The following is a 19,043-nucleotide window of genomic DNA, read 5'->3' as shown; positions in this document are numbered from 1 at the left end:
ACTGTGCTCTATTTCAGCAACCTTAGTTTATCTTCGAGGTGCTGCAGTAGAGGCCATAGGCTGGATGTTACTGGGACTGTTTAGAAACTGTTGGCAAGATAAGAGTATGACTAGGAGCATCCCCATCACCAACTCAACTAAAAGTTAAAAACTTTCCGTAAAAAATAAAAAGGAGAACAGAAATACTTGTGTGGGAGTGGAGGCTGGAGGGTGGGTTATTTCTGGGAACGTGTAAGTGTGGTGTGTGGCGCACAAGAGATGTCGAATGAGGAAGACTGCGTTGCCACATTTTCACGGTGAGGAAAGAGAGACTGAACTTAAACGCCCTGGCACTCGATAGAGAAACATTTGCATGTACAAGACAGAGAACTCTCGAATCTTCGTAACCACACCTGAGGGAGTGCCAGTGATAGCTGGTGTGTGCCTGCGTGTACACCGTACTTCATGTGGAACACAAGATAAACCCTTCATCAGAATAGAACATTTGCCAACCTTGATCCTGTTGCCCTCCTGCAGGTACTGGGCCATGGACTTGGCCATGGTCTCGAAGAAGAACCAGGAATACTAGAAAAGAGGATGAGAGACAGAAGACGTTGGAACTACCCCTCAATTGTGAAGCATTTAGAATGCGTCCCAATTCGACCACAATGTTCCCTATATTGTGCAGAGCCCTGGTCAAAACTAGTGCACTATAAATGGAACACGGTGCCATTTGGGACGGACCCTTACTAAGAGAGATCACATCAACAGTCTGACGAAAGTCAAAACACCACTGGGCTCTGTAATATGGGCTTAGTGTCCAATAATCCTGGGTATAATGATAATAGATAATGTTGGGAATTCTCTTTCAAAGAACAAGTGGCTGGTGCCACCAGCTGGTCAGTATGGGAATCGCAGTTTTCTGATTGAGCATGCACGCTGGCTGGCTCACACACACACACATGTTTTACTATCCTTATGAGGAAGTAACATTTATTTCCATTAAAAATCCTATTTGTCCAAACCCCTAACCTTAATTCTAAATCTAACCTTAGCTACTAACCCTAACTCCTAAGCTTATTATAGCCGTTGTCCTTGTGGGGACCTGGGAAATGTCCCCACAACAGAGAATTTTGGGGAATTTCCAAGTACCCACGCACACCCACAAACACACACAAACAAACACACACACACACACACAAACACAGACAGACACATACACACACATATGTTTTACTATCCTTATAGGGAACTAAAGTTTATTTCCATTCAAAATCCTATTTTCCCTAACCTCTAACCTTAATCCTAAACCTAACCCTAATTGTAATCCTAACCCTTAACCTAAACCTTAAGCTTATAATAGCCGTTGTCCTTGTGGGGACCTGGGAAATGTCCCCACGACGGAGAATTTGGGGGGGATTTCCGGTAACACACACACACACACACCTTGAGTAGCTTATTGCTGGTGTTGAAGTCCGCTGTCTGTTTGAGGATGGCTGTGACGGCGGTGGCCAGTACCTCATGAGTAGTCCCAGAGTTCCCAGACACTGGGCTGTTGTTCACAAACACGTACTTGGGACACGACACAAAGACAGCCGTTAATATACACAACCTTTACATGATCACTTTTCATGGTCTGAAAAATGGATCCAAGCTCAACATGAACCCCAAAAAGGAAACGCATTAACTTTGGAATTACTTTCAACTGAAAATGCATCACCCATCTTCATAATCATAGCTAAGGCAAGGACCAGGCCTTGTGATCCTAGGCTTGATTCTGGCCACTAGTGACTGTCGTGTGTGATGCCTGGCGTTATACCTTGAGAAAAGAGCGGAGATAGTTTTCCAGTCCCTCCTCGTGGCACCGGGAAACGATGTGTATAATCACACTGAAGGAATAGAACATTATCATCGTCATAGCAAATAATCATTTGTTCTTAACTGGCTTAGTTAAATAAAGGTGAAATAAAAAAATACAATTATGATAATTATGTAGCGCAGCAAATATCCATTGAATTAACGTTTCCCCAAAAAAAGCAGTTGTAACTCACTTTCACAAACCATGACTGCGTCTATGTCACTATGTCATGGGGTCAGACCATGATGACCTCACAGGGTCAGAGGTCAGACTCACCGGGTGGAGTTGACAGCGATTTCGGTGGCCTCTTTGGTTGCTGTGTTGAGGACCTCAAACAGCTGCATCAGCACAGTGGGGAGGAACTTAATGATGACCTTAGTCTCCATGGCATGCAGGCACTGAGGGAGGGAGGGAGGGAGGGAGGGAGGGAGGGAGGGAGGGAGGGAGGGAGAAATGGAGCGAGGGAGGGGGGAGAAAAAGTCAGAGAGACAGCAATACAACACGACGGTATAAAACACTCCACAGCAGGCGTCTCTCTCACCTTCAGATACTTGATGAGTTCTGCTGGGTTGCCCTCTGAGGAGGACCTCATCAGCTGGCAGTGCTGGAAGAACTTGTGGAGGTGCAGATCCTACACAGGGAAACACAGGACACAGCTGTCTGATGGCGTGTTTGTCACAACAGCTTGGCCAAGTTGTTTCAATGTCGGCAGGTGGAAGACATACCTGGGGGTATATTGTTGACGCTACATTGGTCTTGGCTTTGAACAGCGGCTTGTTGTTTTCTACCCATTTTATATCGGGTGCTGACTGTAAGGGTGACAACACACGAATACAACAATGTGATTGTAGTCTGCTTTTTCACAATAACTCTTTCGCCAAATGTTTTAAATCAGTGTCATCGATAGTCATTTGTCACTAGAATACAAGCAGGGGATAGCTCTTCCTTGACCCCAGGTGTTCTCCAGTGAACCGAGGGTTGTACCTTCTTGGCGTCCTGGGTCTTGTCATAGAGGTATCCTGGGGGCAGGGTGGCAGACACAGGCAGCTGTAGCTCTATGGACTGCATCCTGCCGTCCTGCAACAGGGGAGCCCAGGAGTAGCCCACTGTCACAGAGGGAGGGATGAACAGGTAAGGTAATGGAGGAAGATACACACACACACGCACGCGCACACACACACACACACACACACACACCCCGCTCCTAGTCTTACCTAGGGACTCCACTCCCTCTCTCTTCTTGGTGCTGGTCTTGGTACTGATCTCACAGCTGATGTGGTAGAAGGTAAAGAGGATGTGGTGTTTCTCATGGACATGGACCGGCAGCTCAATCTTTACCTGCACAGATCGATACACGATCAACATGGACATTAGTGTTTTCAAATTCTCACCGCACTTGACCCAAGATTTTAAACTAAGAAGTCCTTCTGGAACTGCTATTAGAAATAACCCAGAATGAGTCACAAACCTATCAAACTAGATACAACGGTACATATTTCTCACTTTCAGAAATAGTACGAGAAAGGCAAAGCAAAACGATTCCTATCTTTACCACTAGGGGGCAGCAAGGGTGAGTAGTGGAATGTTCAGCCTGCCTGCACGTGTGCTCTGTGTCAGAGGAAATGACACACGGTGAGCCTATCCAATAACATTTGCTTCTTTCATTAAACTAATTCCAACCTGGGGTCTAGTATGACTTGGTTATGTGTCACAACGAATAGTGTGGTCCTTCTCCTTAAAATCTTGTTTGAAACAGGGCTGATAAAGTAACTCATTACCAAAGCAGCAGTCCAGAGAGATCAGAACAGTGAAGGGGTCTTGGATGGTGTGTGTGGGGTTCTAAACCTTATGCCATAGACCAGATGGCCCCCGTCCCAGTCAACGTCTCTGTGACAGTGTCCTGACCTCACCCCTCTCTCTCTCTCTCCCTCCCTCTGGTGGGTATCAGACCAGCCCAGTGTGAGCCAGTCCAGAGCCCCTGCTCTGGGCTAGATTATAGGATTAACGGAGCCCTAATGACTGGACTTTGGCCACTGAGGACCTCAACAGTAACAGTAACAATTGCAGGGAGTAATTGATGTGGCATAGCAAATCAGGGAAAAGGCCGGTTTATTACGCAAATTGTTCTCTGACCTCGTTGTAAAACTCAGGGCTCTGGTTGTGGTGGAGGACGGCTGCACAGGCACTGGTGGTGAAGAGTGTCTCTCCTGGCTTTCCGTAGATACACTGAAACACACACACACACACACACACACACACACATTATTATTAATCTCCTGCTCATCTGCTGATGTTGCATGGGCATGTCAGTGAGTAAGAAGACAGCAATCTGTGAGCAATGTGAAATAATTAGACCGAAATGCTGTTAAAGAACTGTACAATCACACCTCAAATACTTGCAACACAAGCAAACCACGGCTACGAACAACGGGGAAAACGAGCTTGTTCACCAGTGTAAGTTAGTTGGAGGTGAGAATGTAGTAGGTGAGAGTTTAAACAGAACTAAACTAAGTGGAGTGGAGACCCCAGGAGAGGGAAGGAGGAGGGGGCCGGCTGAGCTGCCCAAGCCCAGGCGTGTGATGTGGCCCTGACCTAGATAGATCCTCTGACCCTGGGCTGGACGGGAAGGCCTTTTGTGGGGTAAGGTACTGAGGGTAAAACTCAATGCTAGTCCAGGCAGAGGTCTAGATAATTGATCCTGACAGGGCGGACACAGTGAGGAGGAGGAGAAGGGAAGTGGGGGGGGGGTCATTTAGTGCAGTAATTACAATGTTGATTCCTTGGGTCATTTTCTAATTGACCAACGTATGAGAGTGTGAAGGAGGCCCTTAGAAAGGGAGAGCTCAAATGAGCAGCTTAGTCTGAAGGGGAATGTTTGATCATTCCTAATTATCAGTACTGTCTCAAAAGGAAACTGAGAGGACATGCCGAGTGGTGGAGGTCCTTAGAAAGGACCGAGTGAGCAGAGCTCAAATGACCAGCCCGGTCTAAGAGATAGTTGGCCTCTTTCCAGAGGAGAATATGCTGTTTCAGATCATGTGATTACGGGTTGTGTACCAGCATGGAAAAAGCAGTGCCTTCAGAACCCTGTTCCCGCGGCGACAACATGCTGAAGTGTGGTCTGATGATTACACAGTGAGCGTGTAGGCCCGGTCCCTGGCTAGAAGGGCCGACTGGAATCTTCAGTCTTTTCTGCAGAATGGGCTGAGAGACATCTCTGTTCCTACATGTTAAGCATAGAAGTCCATGGAGCAAAACTACAGTGCAACACACAATGAGGCAGACGCTCACTATTGGCGGACCAGAATGAATGAGCCTTTGGGCTTCAGTGTGTTCATCCTTGATGCAGTCGTTTTTGATATATAATGTAATGTTGTCTCCACCTGAAGCGGTTTCTTTTGTGTTTTTAACAATCAAATAAATATCGTAATGAATTCATACAGCTCCAGCAACCTACAGCACAGTGTGACATGGGCTATCGCTCCTTCTACTAGAGCCGGTGTCAAGTCCAGGAACTGTGCTAGTTGGTTTCCGCTGTGTGCTAAATGGAGAGGTGTGCTGTGACGTTGGCCCGACCCTGCTGTTTGTAAACACTTTATTATGCCCGAGAAAAGACTTTGTTCCTAGCCAGACTGTGTGATAAATAATCTCTCTCACTGGTTCTGTGGAAGCCTGTTTGAGTGCAGTGAACAGTGAGAGATTCTGTCCTGTGGGAAAAACTTTTCCATGGTCGTCGAATGGAGGTTCCCACCCACAAATATTCAACGTGTGCGGATGTTCCTCAACGAGAGAGAGAGAGAGAGAGAGAGAGAGAGAGAGAGAGAGATGGGGAAAAACAGAGAGTGAGGGAGAAAGAGAGCATGAGATATAGAGGGAAAAAGAGAGAAGGAGAAAGAAAGAAAGAAAGAGCACGAGATTAAGCAAATGAAAGAGAAAGAAGGAGAGAGAGAAAGAAGGAGAGAGAGAGAGCTCTCAATATCTCCCCTTGCCAGCTGTAATAACTGGCTAAGCTTCTGTAAAGAGGCCTTTTCTCTCCTCCGCGACTCCACTGTAGTTTGACTTGAACTTTGTCAACTCCTGGGGATCCCAGTCATTTTCAGTAGATCAGACGTTACAGTACCATCCAAAATCTCACCTTTAGAGGGGCCGCGCCTTCTTCGTCAGAGTCTCTGAACTGTACACACACCGCTACGTTTCTTGCCTGGAAGGATAAAAGACACTTCAGTCAATACAATAACTCAAGCCAGGAAGGACGACAGTCGGTGAGTGATAATGTGAGCTGTAAACTCAATGACCCACTGAACTCAATGTGTACTGAACAAAAATATAAATGCAACATGCAACAATTTCAACAGTTTATTGAGTTACAGTTCATATGAGGAAATCAGTCAATTTAAATAAATAAATTAGGCCCTGATCTACTGATTTCACATGACTGGGCAGGGGTGCAGCCATGGGTGGGCCTGGGAGGGCATACTTGGGAGCCAGGCCCAGCCAATGAGAATTATTTTTTTTCCACACAAAAGGGCTTTATTAGAGACAGAAATAATACTCAGTTTCATCAGCTGTCCGGGTGGCTGGTCTCAGACTACCCCGCAGGTGAAGAAGCTGGATGTGGAGTTCCTGGGATGGCGTGGCTACACGTGGTCTGTGGTTGTGAGTCCGGTTGGACATACTGCCAAATTCTTTAAAATGACGTTGGAGGCGGCTTATGGTAGAGAAATTAACATAAAATTCTCTGGCAAAAGCTCTGGTCAGCATACCAATTGCACACTCCCGCAAAACTTGAGACATCAGTGGCATTGTTTTATGTGACAACTGCACATTTTAGAGTGGCCTTTGATTGTCCCCAGCACAAGGTGCACCTGTGTAATTATCATGCTGTTTAATTGGCTTCTTGATATGCCACACCTGTCAGGTGGAATGGATTATCTTGGCAAAGGAGAAATGCTCACTAACAGGGATATAAACACATTTGCGCACAACGTTTGAGAGAAATTATTTTTTGTGTGTGTAGGAACATTTCTGGGGCCTTTAAATCAGCTCGTGAAACATGGGACCAACCCTTTACATGTTGCGTTGTTGTTGTTATTTGCACACACATCTCCCTCCCACCTTTCACCCACCTTTGCGAAGGTCTTCTGGTTGTCGTATTTCAGCTGCAGGGGATAGATATACAGGTGGTTCTTGTAGACAGTGAAGGGGTAGTTGTACTTGGCCTCCTCAGGGAGAAACTCCTCCATCTCCACTGAGACCCTCTCACACTTCTCCTCAAAGGGCTTGACTGGGATGTACGACGAGGTCACCGTGTCTGAGGGAGAACAGTGGAGGACGTCAGTGGCACTGTCAACCAATTATATGTTATATGGCACGATTGTCAGTCAACCGTTCAATATTATTCAGTCAAATGTAAACAGCGGACTAGGGAAAATAGGGGAAACCACCCACTTGAGAAGTCCGGAGGCACACACTCGATGGTGACATTCAGTTGTCCAGGGATAGTCTGCAGCTTGCTCTTCTCTGGCCTGTAGGGGTGAAAGTGTATGAAACAGTCATAACACTATGTAAGTATGTACACCTGCAGTGCCAACAGACACTAGGATGCTGACTAACATGTTCGTAGTACAACTAGCACACCAAACCACCTATACTCTACACTCTTAGAAAAATGGGTTCCAAAAGGGTTCTCCGGCTGTCCCCATAGGAGAACCCTTTTTGACTACAGACACACACACACACACACACACACACACACACACACACACACACACACACTTTTGGAAAGATTATATGTGGAACCCAAATGGGTTCTAACTGCAACCAAAACAGTTTTTCAAAAGGTTCTCCTATATGGGGACAGCTGAATAACCCTAGATAGCACCTTTTTTTTCTAAGAGTGTACAGTCACAACCATCACGTCTTACTGATGACTCACTTCCTGATATCAGCCAGCATCTTGATGAGGTCATCGGTGGAGATCTTGCTGCTGTCCTGGCGATAGAGAGGCGAGAACTTCCCGTCCATGTCCAGACTGCCCTGGGCATCTTTAAACACTTGCCTGGGACAACAGAGACAGGATCATGTTCACGTGTAAGGAGGATGTACATAGTAAAACGCAGGTGAATATTCAAATGAAGACACCTGAGGTCCCAAATAAATCATCACCGCACTGCCTGAGGCCCAGTAAACATGATTTCCCAAATAGTCAGTGAATTATTCCACAGTTTTCCATCTGATGTGTATGAGAGCTGTGTCTTACTTGGCAGCCCAGGCGAAGGGCATCCTGTACTGGCCCAGGCGCTGACACGTCTGCTTGGCAGCCTTCAGCACCTTCTGGGCTGTCTGGAGGGGAACACACACATGCAGAATGAGTACGATGTAACAGTAACAGGTTAATGAAAAGGTAATAACGGGATTTATAACAGTGGCACAGCTACTCAAACAATCATGATGGAAACAAGACCAAAATAGGGAAACACATGGGAGGCAATTCAGTTTAAAATAAGTTAAAACTAGACACTTTAACATGACATAATACACACAATCCAGGGAGACGCTCTACTAAAACTTTTAAACAGTGGTTTTGGGGTTATGCATGTCCTGTGTCTGACACATGGTCTATTAATAGCAATAGAAGTAACTACGGTGAGAGAGAGAGCAGTGGTGGTAGAAGACCTTGTTGATGTCTGAAGGTACACACACACACACACACACGCGCGTGCGCGTGCGCACAAGCACACACACACACACACCTTGTTGATGTCTGAAGGTACACACACACACGCGTGCGCACAAGCACACACACACACACACCTTGTTGATGTCTGAAGTCTTGATGTAGGGCTCAGCACAGTGTGTAATGCCGTTCTGTAGGACCTTCTCCACTCTGGCCACCAGGAAAATATCAGCATGGGGGTTGGTCACCGAGAAGATACCCTGGAGGAGAGATGAGGAAGAGAGGAAAGGTGGAGTAGAAGAAAAATGGAGGGATGAAGAAAAAAGGTGGAGAAGACTGATGAAGGAAAAATGACTATTTGAGACCAAATGACTACTGCTCTTTAATTATTTGTTACTTTTATTTTTTATGTATCTATTTTTTTACTTAACACTTTTTTTTCTTAAAATTTCATATGATTTTTCGGTTTGAAACTGCCATTAGGACTACAGTAACTCCTAGTCATTGTATGAAGGAGAGTTTATCAACTGTCTCCTGGACAGGGCCTGCAGCTGGGAAGTGGTTGGCTGTCTGTTAGTGGCTGAAGTTATACAGGAAACCCAAACAGAGCTGGAACTATTTTTGGGTCAGTGAGATGAAGCCAACCGTGGCTCTCACACAGAGCGTCACACACATGTATGCACGCATACACACACACACACGCAAAAACATGTTCTTCCTGGGAGTGGCAGAAAAGTAAGAGTGGAGTTCGTGACACATTAGTAGACATTTGGAACACATTTGGAACACATCAGCTTTGACATAATCCGGACGACAAGTCGCATTATGTTGCTCTCGCAGGGGTCTAGCTAAAGATTCTGCTACCAGAAACAGATTTACAAGGGAGATACCCATGTAAATCACAACATAAAGCTGGCACTGAGTGAGATGGAGGGGAGCCTGCTAGCGCCGGTGAGACACACCCTGACTTCCGTTGTGCAGTAGAAAGATGAGGACAGGCTGTCCTTGGACTACACCCAAACAGCACCTCAATTACACTGATCTGCTGGTGTCCAAGTCTATAATCAGACTGTAATCATAGAGGAAGGCCATTATCTATTTCTCTGTGCCCTGGTGGACATTGCTAGGTTCACACACGGCAAGAGCCTACTTAAAAAAATAAAAATAAAAACTTTATTTAACTAGGCAAGTCAGTTAAGAACAAATTCTTATTTACAATGACGGCCTACCGGGGAACAATGGGTTAACTGCTTTGTTCAGGGGCGAACGTCAGATTTTTACCTTGTCAGCTCAGGGATTCGATCCAGCAACCTTTCGGTTACTGGCCCAACGCTCTAACTCGGCTACCTGCCACCCCAAATCAAGTTCTGTTTTTTGTGTCAACGAGAGTGAGAATGACCAATGTCTTGATTGATTCTATTCTGTTTGATACTCTCTGTTTCCACTCTGTTCTTCATTCTGTTTCTGGGTCCAGATATTTTATTACACAGAAATGTCCATTCCACCTCACAGGACTTTCTGCTTCCAGAGAGAGGGAGCGCTCCGTCACGTTTCCATGTTGTCTGGGGATGGGAGGCGCAGCACGGTAGGCAGTGGGGAATGGCGCTAAAACATTTCCCTGTTTTAAAGTTTTGCCGTTGGGTGGCGAGAAAATGTTAACAGTTTTAAAGCTAGTTTCCTGCAATTCTACACATTTTGCAACGGGGCGGCGAGAAAATGTTACAGTTTTAAAGCTAATCATACACATTTCTCCATGGCGTTTGCCGTGTTCTTATGCTATATAAGTGACTCAAGCATTATAACAACATCAACGCGGGCCTCATGTCATGACATTTTTTGAATTTTAGATTCTCCCTGACCGTCTTTTATTTTGGGGTGATTGTTAGTTCTCAAAGATGATCTTGTTCAAAAAATATATTTCTTCATTCTCGTTTTCTACATACAGTGCCTTGCGAAAGTATTCGCCCCCCTTGAACTTTGCGACCGTTTGCCACATTTCAGGCTTCAAACATAAAGATATAAAACTGTATTTTTTTGTGAAGAATCAACAACAAGTGGGACACAATAATGAAGTGGAACAACATTTATTGGATATTTCAAACTTTTTTAACAAATCAAACACTGAAAAATTGGGCGTGCAAAATTATTCAGCCCCCTTAAGTTAATACTTTTGTAGCGCCACCTTTTGCTGCGATTACAGCTGTAAGTCGCTTGGGGTATGTCTCTATCAGCTTTGCACATCGAGAGACTGAAATGTTTTCCCCTTCCTCCTTGCAAAACAGCTCGAGCTCAGTTGGTTGGATGGAGAGCATTTGTGAACAGCAGTTTTCAGTTCTTTCCACAGATTCTCGATTGGATTCAGGTCTGGACTTTGACTTGGCCATTCTAACACCTGGATATGCTTATTTTTGAACCATTCCATTGTAGATTTTGCTTTATGTTTTGGATCATTGTCTTGTTGGAAGACAAATCTCCGTCCCAGTCTCAGGTCTTTTGCAGACTCCATCAGGTTTTCTTCCAGAATGGTCCTGTATTTGGCTCCATCCATCTTCCCATCAATTTTAACCATCTTCCCTGTCCCTGCTGAAGAAAAGCAGGCCCAAACCATGATGCTGCCACAACCATGTTTGACAGCGGGGATGGTGTGTTCAGCTGTGTTGCTTTTACGCCAAACATAACGTTTTGCATTGTTGCCAAAAAGTTCAATTTTGGTTTCATCTGACCAGAGCACCTTCTTCCACATGTTTGGTGTGTCTCCCAGGTGGCTTGTGGCAAACTTTAAACGACACTTTTTATGGATATCTTTAAGAAATGGCTTTCTTCTTGCCACTCTTCCATAAAGGCCAGATTTGTGTCCTATGGACAGAGTCTCCCACCTCAGCTGTAGATCGCTGCAGTTCATCCAGAGTGATCATGGGCCTCTTGGCTGCATCTCTGATCAGTCTTCTCCTTGTATGAGCTGAAAGTTTAGAGGGACGGCCAGGTCTTGGTAGATTTGCAGTGGTCTGATACTCCTTCCATTTCAATATAATCGCTTGCACAGTGCTCCTTGGGATGTTTAAAGCTTGGGAAATCCTTTTGTATCCAAATCCGGCTTTAAACTTCTTCACAACAGTATCTCGGACCTGCCTGGTGTGTTCCTTGATCTTCATGATGCTCTCTGCGCTTTTAACGGACCTCTGAGACTATCACAGTGCAGGTGCATTTATACGGAGACTTGATTACACACAGGTGGATTGTATTTATCATCATTAGTCATTTAGGTCAACATTGGATCATTCAGAGATCCTCACTGAACTTCTGGAGAGAGTTTGCTGCACTGAAAGTAAAGGGGCTGAATAATTTTGCACGCCCAATTTTTCAGTTTTTGGATTGTTAAAAAAGTTTGAAATATCCAATAAATGTCGTACCACTTCATGATTGTGTCCCACTTGTTGTTGATTCTTCACAAAAAAATACAGTTTTATATCTTTATGTTTGAAGCCTGAAATGTGGCAAAAGGTCGCAAAGTTCAAGGGGGCCGAATACTTTCGCAAGGCACTGTACTTTATGTCGGGATTTAGTCGTTTAAGTTCACACTGATACGTCTAATGAAGTTGGCTACACTTCCAGGATTACAAGCTAGCTGGCTAACTACCTTAGAGGTTTCTCCGGACGATCTGATGTTGTATCGCCTCACTTTGATCTTAAAAGTGCGTCACGGTGCACCACTGCTAAATAAATATAGGGGAAACACAGGTACTGTCATTTACTGCTGGGTACCACCGCTACTGAGGCTGGGTCATCCTGTAACTGTAAATGGGACCAGCAGCAGTATGTGCGTGCGTGCGCGGGTGTGTTGGGACATCACACCGGCTGCAGGAGTTAACACTGCACGCTACAGCTAGCACCCAAGAGAAACACTCACCATCATGCTGAAACTGGACTGTTCTTTTCAAGTCGACTGGCTTCAAACTTTAGCAAAACAGTGAGAGTCGGGCAACTTTGATATTGCAGTTAGCCTTTGAAATAGCAATATTAGCTATATACGTGTACAATACATATAGATTAAAGCGAACATATCTCATAGCTGCTGTTCTCGTTTACCCAATTACCGTATAATGAGGAGTTAAGCTTAAGGAGATATTCAACAGATTATTAACACGAAAATCCTCTGGTCAAAATCCTACCGCGTTGCATGGCAGTACTAGTTGTAGCACTGGATGGTGGAGTTATGTGTTTTACGACCACGCGGACAACAGGCACAGTAAACAGTGTAGCATCAGCCTGAATCTCAACGAGCTTGGAATAAAGAGGGAAAATCAACTGTATCATTCAGACTATGTCCCGGTTCATAGTAGCGCCAGCAGAGTCCCCCAGACACCAGAGGTAGTCCAGTGAAATCAGGAGTATCAGTCAAGTGCTCTCTCACACACACACACACACACACGCTGCATTGTGGGTAAATGCATGGATGTGCAGTATTGTGACACCGCATCGACTAGGGTGTAAGACGAGAGGACAGCCACGGCTGCGCAGCACCGCTGACGGCAACGCCTTGCGATCCCCGACGGGAGTGGCTCATCTCTGGGTGTCTAAAGCCCGCTGACCGGTTCGTGGGGGTCATCAGAAACAAACAACAACGCATTTACAAACAAAACTCGAGCCATCTTCACATCCCTGTCCTAACCAACTGATCATCTTAAGTAATCATGTCAAATAAGGGAGAGACTTAGTTTGTAATCTTAGGATTCTGTGATGCCACCATCATTTCTACAGATACACAAGCACGATTTAGTCTGCGTGTGTGTGTAAACAAACACAACACAACACACAGAATATATTATATAGGTCAGTTAAGGTCACTATGGTCCAACCTGAGTGGGGTATTGCAGCAGAGACTCAGACACCCTTTGTAGAACGGGAAGACCATTCCCTTTCCCTGCATCCCCGTTCACTCCTCCATTCACCCCTCCTCCTCCTCCTCCCTCTGATGTAGGGGAGAGTGGAGAGGTGTCAGTCAGCATCTCTCGTACACAGGGAGGGTTGAGGTCCACGTGGAAGTCCGAAGAGATCTTACAGCTCTTAGACACGTCAAACAGGGCCAAGCTGATGAAGAACGGCTCCACCTGGATAACAGAGAGAAGAGAGAGCGTGCGTATGTGCGTGTTTACGAGGTACGAACAAAATAGAGTGTGTGTGTATACGAGTGTCTTTCCACTGTAGACATAAGCATATTAGCTTGAATGATGGCAACCCCACTCCTTCCAGGAACCATAACGCCTATGTGAGTTTGAGTGCAACGACGTCCCTCCATATAAATCTCGGGCCAACCTCCCTTATTCCCCTCCCCAGACCCTAGAAATGCTCTAGTGGGAATGTAGTTATTTATCACAGTGTTTTATGTCTACTATAATCCACTCTGAAGGAGGGAGAGAGGGAGGACTCAGTAGTGTGCTCTATACTGCTGGCTCATGCCAAAGAGGCTCTGCATTCGTCTCACACTCCAATCAGGAAGCTAACTTCCTTCATCAGGGAATCTGGATAATGATTTAGGTCTCTATACAGCAATTTAGGCATCTATCTTGAGGTATTTCAAACGTGCAATATAAACACAATGAAAGATATTTTTATTTTTATTCATGTTTGACCAGTTTTTCCATGTCTATTGAACAATTTGTTCAGATGGTTCTAATCGTTGTTTCTTTAGCCATTGATAACTAGAAAGGATAAATGGTTTTGTAATTTGTTGTTGTTGTTGAAATACAAGTTAAGCTGCTATTGTGCAATATTTTAGGAAAAAACATAACTCCCGGAATTTCTAACCATAATTCTTTATACTTAAAAGATCAAAAAGTGATCTGAAAATAAGTTGAATATACAACATAAACACGAATTCTGATGTCGTTTTTTGGATCTGTTGTGCCCTGTTGTACGCTACTCCTATAGGACCTACGTTGGAGCAGGAGGATAGGGTGTGTGTGAGCTTACGTTGGTGAGGACCCCGTCCCCCCTCTCGTTGGCACAGCCCTGCAGGCTGAAGGTGAGGTCATGGCAGCTGACGGCGATGCGCCGGCCAAAACGCTCCTCAAACGGCTTCACATCAGGCTCTATACCCGAGAAGTCCAACCTCTGGAGAGAGGAGGGGTGAGAGGAGACGTGGGGGAGGGAGGAGGAGAGGAGGATGGGAAAAAGGTGGGAGGAGAGGAGGAGGTGGGAGGGATGAGTGAGGAGAGGAGGGAGGGAAAAAGATGGAGAGAGGGGAAGGAGGGAGAGGGGGAAAGGAGAGTGGAAGAGAGAGGTGGGAGAGGAAGAAGGGGAGGAGGGAGGAGGAGGAAGTAAGGAGGGAGGAGAGGGAGGTCAGGAAGAAAGATGAAGGAGAGAGGAGGGAACAGTGGTTAGCTTCTGGCATCCATCTCCATGGAAACATACAATATGCAAACACAGACATTCTCTAACTGAGAGGTTCACTCGATGCCAGTTGAGCCAGCAGGCCCAGGGACTGCCCAGACAGACAGGGTATATCATGCATCGATACACCTATACACTGCATACTACAAGCCTGATCTAATAGACTTAAACAACATTAACAAACATATTGGGGATGAATAGAGTAAAACACAGATGGTTCTAACCTGTGTTTCAGGGTCCAGGGAGAAAAGCTTTTGTCTCCCCTCGTTCCTGTTCATTTTATTGAGCTGGTCTGTTTCCCTGGCATACTGCAGAGAGAGAAAGGAGAAAAACAGACAAAGAACAGCCTCAGGTCACAGTGAGATCTCCATCCTCCCTATCTCCTCTCACACCATCCAATCCATCCATCCATCTCCAGAGAGAGACAGAAGAGTTAACCAGGAAGAGGAGCGCTGGGACATCTCAGACCAGACAGCTCTCTTTGTTTTCCTTGTGCTGTTCTGGGTTTATAGGCACATTCAAGCAGTTGAGGTGGTCTCTATGGGATAAGCATCATCTTCACTCCAAATGGCAACCTGTTCCCTCTAACGTGCACTACTTTTGCCATGGGCCCATAGGGCTCTGGGCAAAAGTAGTGCATAATATAGGGAATAGGGTGCCATTAGGGCCGCAGGCATTTTGTTTCTCTAACTGACTAGAAACACATTGCTTATCAATAATCTATCTGCTAGAACCTAAAAAGAGTTATTCAGCTGTCGTCCATAGGAGAACCCTCCTACATGGAACCCAATATGGTTATACCTGGAACCAAAAAGGATTCTACATGGAACCCAAAAGGGTTCTCTTATGGCGACACCCGAAGAACCCTTTTTTGAATAAAACTTTCCTTTCTCTCCGATCGAAACAGGATACGCTCTGTCTGAATGACCCTATTAAAACCTCTCCACCATGTGGCTAGGATCACTACCATGTGTGTGTGAGGAATATCCACACTGCTAGAATAAAGCACGGCTGCTAATGAGGCCAGAGGTGAAGAGAGCAAGTCAGACTAAAACATACTGCCAACATCCACCAGGCTGAATCAATCAGCAACGGGGTATACACACACTACGCCTAAGAGTGGACCGCACAGATGGCTACATTATGAATCCGATGCTTAGTAAAACATTTAAAAAATGAACAGTAGGCCTATTTTATGGGATTCCTCTGCAGTCTGTGATTGATGTTGATAACAGTGACACCACGCCCAAACCGAGTGTGCCATCGTGGGCAAATGTATTTTGTCCCCCCACACCAAACATGATCACGACACGCAGGTTGAAATATCAAAACAAACATTAAACAACAAACAACAAACAAGCATTAAACATTTATGGCAATTTAGCTAGCTAACTTGCAGTTGCTAGCTAATTTTCCTATTTAGCTAGCTAGCTTGCTGTTGCTAGCTAATTTGTCCTATTTAGCTAGCTAGCTTGCTGTTGCTAGCTAATTTGTACTGGGATATAAATATTGAGTTGTTATTTTACCTGAAATGCACAAGGTCCTCTACTCTGACAATTAATCCACACATAAAAGAGTCAACCGAATCGTTTCTAGTCATCTCTCCTGCTTCCATGCTTCTTTTTCTTCTTTGAACTTTATATGGCGATTGGCAACTAACTTTCATAATAAGGTGCATTACCACAACTGACCTCAGTTCATTTTTCAATCACCCACGTGGGCACATGTTCCTAAAAACCAATGAGAAGATAGCACGTGGGTATATGCTTCTAAAAACCAATAAGGAGATAGATGGGAGAGGAAGGACTTGCAGTGCATTCTGCGTGTGGTGTGGTCAGCATGTAACAGCATTACCTTGATGAGTTCAGGATGAAGGCTCCTCCCCAGATTCTCCAATAGGCTCTCTCCTTTCCCCTGGCTGCTGCTGTCCTCATCTGATTGGACGAGAGAGGAGTCAGTCAAAAAGAGTACTGACCATAGAGCCTCATGTATGATTGGGATGAGTATAACGACATCTGATATTAGAGCACCTTTTCCTTGATATCTGATCCTCCTAGACTTGTGTACTTGGATGTTGACCTGCACAAAGCTACTGGATGAATCTACTCAGTGGTGGAAAAAAGTACCCCAATTTTCATACTTGAGTAAAAGTAAAGATACCTTAAAAGAAAACGACTCAAATAAAAGTAAAAGTCACCCAGCAAAATACTACTTGAGTAAAAGTCAAAAAGTATTTGGTTTTAAATGTACTTAAGTATCAAAAGTAAAAGTATAAATCATTTGTTATTTTAATTTAGAGATAACCAGGGTCACAGTTCAACAATCAGACATAATTTACATACAAAGCATTTGTGTTTAGTGAGTCTGCCAGATCAGAGGCAGTAAGGATGACCAGGGATGTTATTTTGATAAGTGCTTGAATTAGACAATTCTCCTGTCCTGCTAAGCATTCTAAATGTAAGGAGTACATTTGGGTGTCAGGGAAAATGTAAGGAGTAAAATGTACATTATTTTCTTTAGGGATGTAGTGGAGTAAAAGTAAAAGTTGTCAAAAAAATATAAATAGTAAAGGACAGATACCCCCCAAAAACTACTTAAGTAGTACTTAAAATTATTTTTACTTAAGTACTTTACACCACTGATTCTACTTCATTTTACACTCTTCACCTTTCATGTTGAGTGATGTCCCAATGAGCTTTTCCTACTAACTCTGCTGCGTGTCTGACTCAATTCAGTGTGCTGCAGGGGGAACTGGCGACCAGCCAGGCTAACTGACTCCCACAGCTTTCTGCTATATTTGCCAAATCTCTCAGAATCTCAGAGGCATATGAGAACTTACTGTACTTGTTTTTAGAGGGACATTTGAGTAGAGAGGGTCTACCCTTATGAGAAAATTAATGTCCCCAACTGTCAATTGCTCGGAGGCTGTACACACAGGCAAACATGCAGACACACACATGCATGCGTGCAAAAACGCATAGACAGACACGTATGCATGCAAAGACACTCGTGACCGATTCCAGTGAAGTTTGAAATGGGAACTAAATTCTAGAGGCAGATAAAATGACCGGTGAAAACTAGCAATGCAATGCTTCATTGCTGACCAACTGTTGTGTATCATCCTGTAATGGACTATTTAGGCTTTTCAGTGTGCGTTTACAGGTTACGGGAAGGTAATTGAACCCCCTAGAGGAGAAGACTGTGTTGAAAGTCAGGTGCAACTTTTCTTTGGAAAAAATGGCAGGAGTGGATTAGCTAAATACAGTTTTTTACAATCACTTTGGCACTAATTTCAGAACCTTCATGTCACTTTTCAAAACTCTATAGACACAATACGCACAACCGATGATCAAAATGCACATTTTTCAAAACTCTAAAATCACCTGTTCAAAATGACACAACTTAACCTCAAAGTACTACCATTTCAAAATTCAATTTACACATTACATCTGAGATGACTGTCTATTCATTCCATTACAATGATCTAACTATCAATTGATACAACTGCTCAAAATGATAAGTAACTGTTTTCGTTTTATGGCAACTGATGAACAATATTCCATGTTTAGATCATGAAATTTTCAGGATAACGAGATCCATTGACACCAATTACCGTGGAACATGAACCAATTGGACTACATTATCTATGGATGTAATATTTCATCCTCATTCTTTATCAGACACTGTTTCCATGGTCCCACGTACCACTTTTACAGACCATGTTTTCAGGTTTGACATTACTGTACACTCACTTTTTATTAGGTACACCTATCTAGTACTGGGTAGGACCATTTGCCTACACAACAGCCTGAATTATTCACGGTGTTGTACGTTAAGAGATGCCCTTCTGCACACCACTGTTTTAAACGGCTGTTATTTGAGCATTTGTGGCCTTTCTGTTAGCTTGAATAAGTCTGGACATTCTCCTCTGACCTCTCTCATTAAAAAGGTGTTTTTGCCCACAGAACTGCCACTCACTGAATGTGTTTTTTTTTATTGCACCATTCTCTGTAAACTGTAGAGACTGTAGTCAGGGCAGCTGTTTCTGAGATACTGGAACCACCATGTGTGGCACCAACAATCATACCATGGTCAAAGTTGCTTAGATTACGCATCTTACCCGTTCTAATGTTTGGTCGA

The 19,043-nt window shown here is 44.4% G+C and overlaps 1 protein-coding gene across 5 annotated transcripts in view; it reads right to left on the bottom strand.

The window, feature by feature from the left end:
* Positions 1-19,043, bottom strand: part of dock11 (dedicator of cytokinesis 11) — a 111,718-nt gene that overhangs the window by 62,734 nt on the left and 29,941 nt on the right. For all 5 annotated transcript variants that reach the window (XM_036957962.1, XM_036957959.1, XM_036957960.1 and 2 more), the window contains exons 9-27: positions 16,758-16,837; positions 15,128-15,211; positions 14,484-14,624; positions 13,370-13,621; positions 8,651-8,773; positions 8,097-8,179; positions 7,773-7,895; positions 7,286-7,362; positions 6,964-7,148; positions 5,973-6,038; positions 3,971-4,063; positions 3,052-3,175; positions 2,822-2,943; positions 2,563-2,646; positions 2,379-2,468; positions 2,114-2,235; positions 1,799-1,868; positions 1,426-1,551; positions 493-564 (exon numbers count right to left, since the gene is read on the bottom strand). In XM_036957962.1, the coding sequence (XP_036813857.1) occupies positions 493-564; positions 1,426-1,551; positions 1,799-1,868; positions 2,114-2,235; positions 2,379-2,468; positions 2,563-2,646; positions 2,822-2,943; positions 3,052-3,175; positions 3,971-4,063; positions 5,973-6,038; positions 6,964-7,148; positions 7,286-7,362; positions 7,773-7,895; positions 8,097-8,179; positions 8,651-8,773; positions 13,370-13,621; positions 14,484-14,624; positions 15,128-15,211; positions 16,758-16,837 (2,117 nt within the window). The remainder of the gene's footprint in view (positions 1-492; positions 565-1,425; positions 1,552-1,798; positions 1,869-2,113; positions 2,236-2,378; positions 2,469-2,562; positions 2,647-2,821; positions 2,944-3,051; positions 3,176-3,970; positions 4,064-5,972; positions 6,039-6,963; positions 7,149-7,285; positions 7,363-7,772; positions 7,896-8,096; positions 8,180-8,650; positions 8,774-13,369; positions 13,622-14,483; positions 14,625-15,127; positions 15,212-16,757; positions 16,838-19,043) is intronic.

Source organism: Oncorhynchus mykiss, chromosome 21 (assembly GCF_013265735.2).
Source record: "Oncorhynchus mykiss isolate Arlee chromosome 21, USDA_OmykA_1.1, whole genome shotgun sequence".
Lineage (NCBI taxonomy): Eukaryota > Metazoa > Chordata > Actinopteri > Salmoniformes > Salmonidae > Oncorhynchus > Oncorhynchus mykiss.
This window is presented reverse-complemented; position numbering and strand designations above follow the sequence as displayed.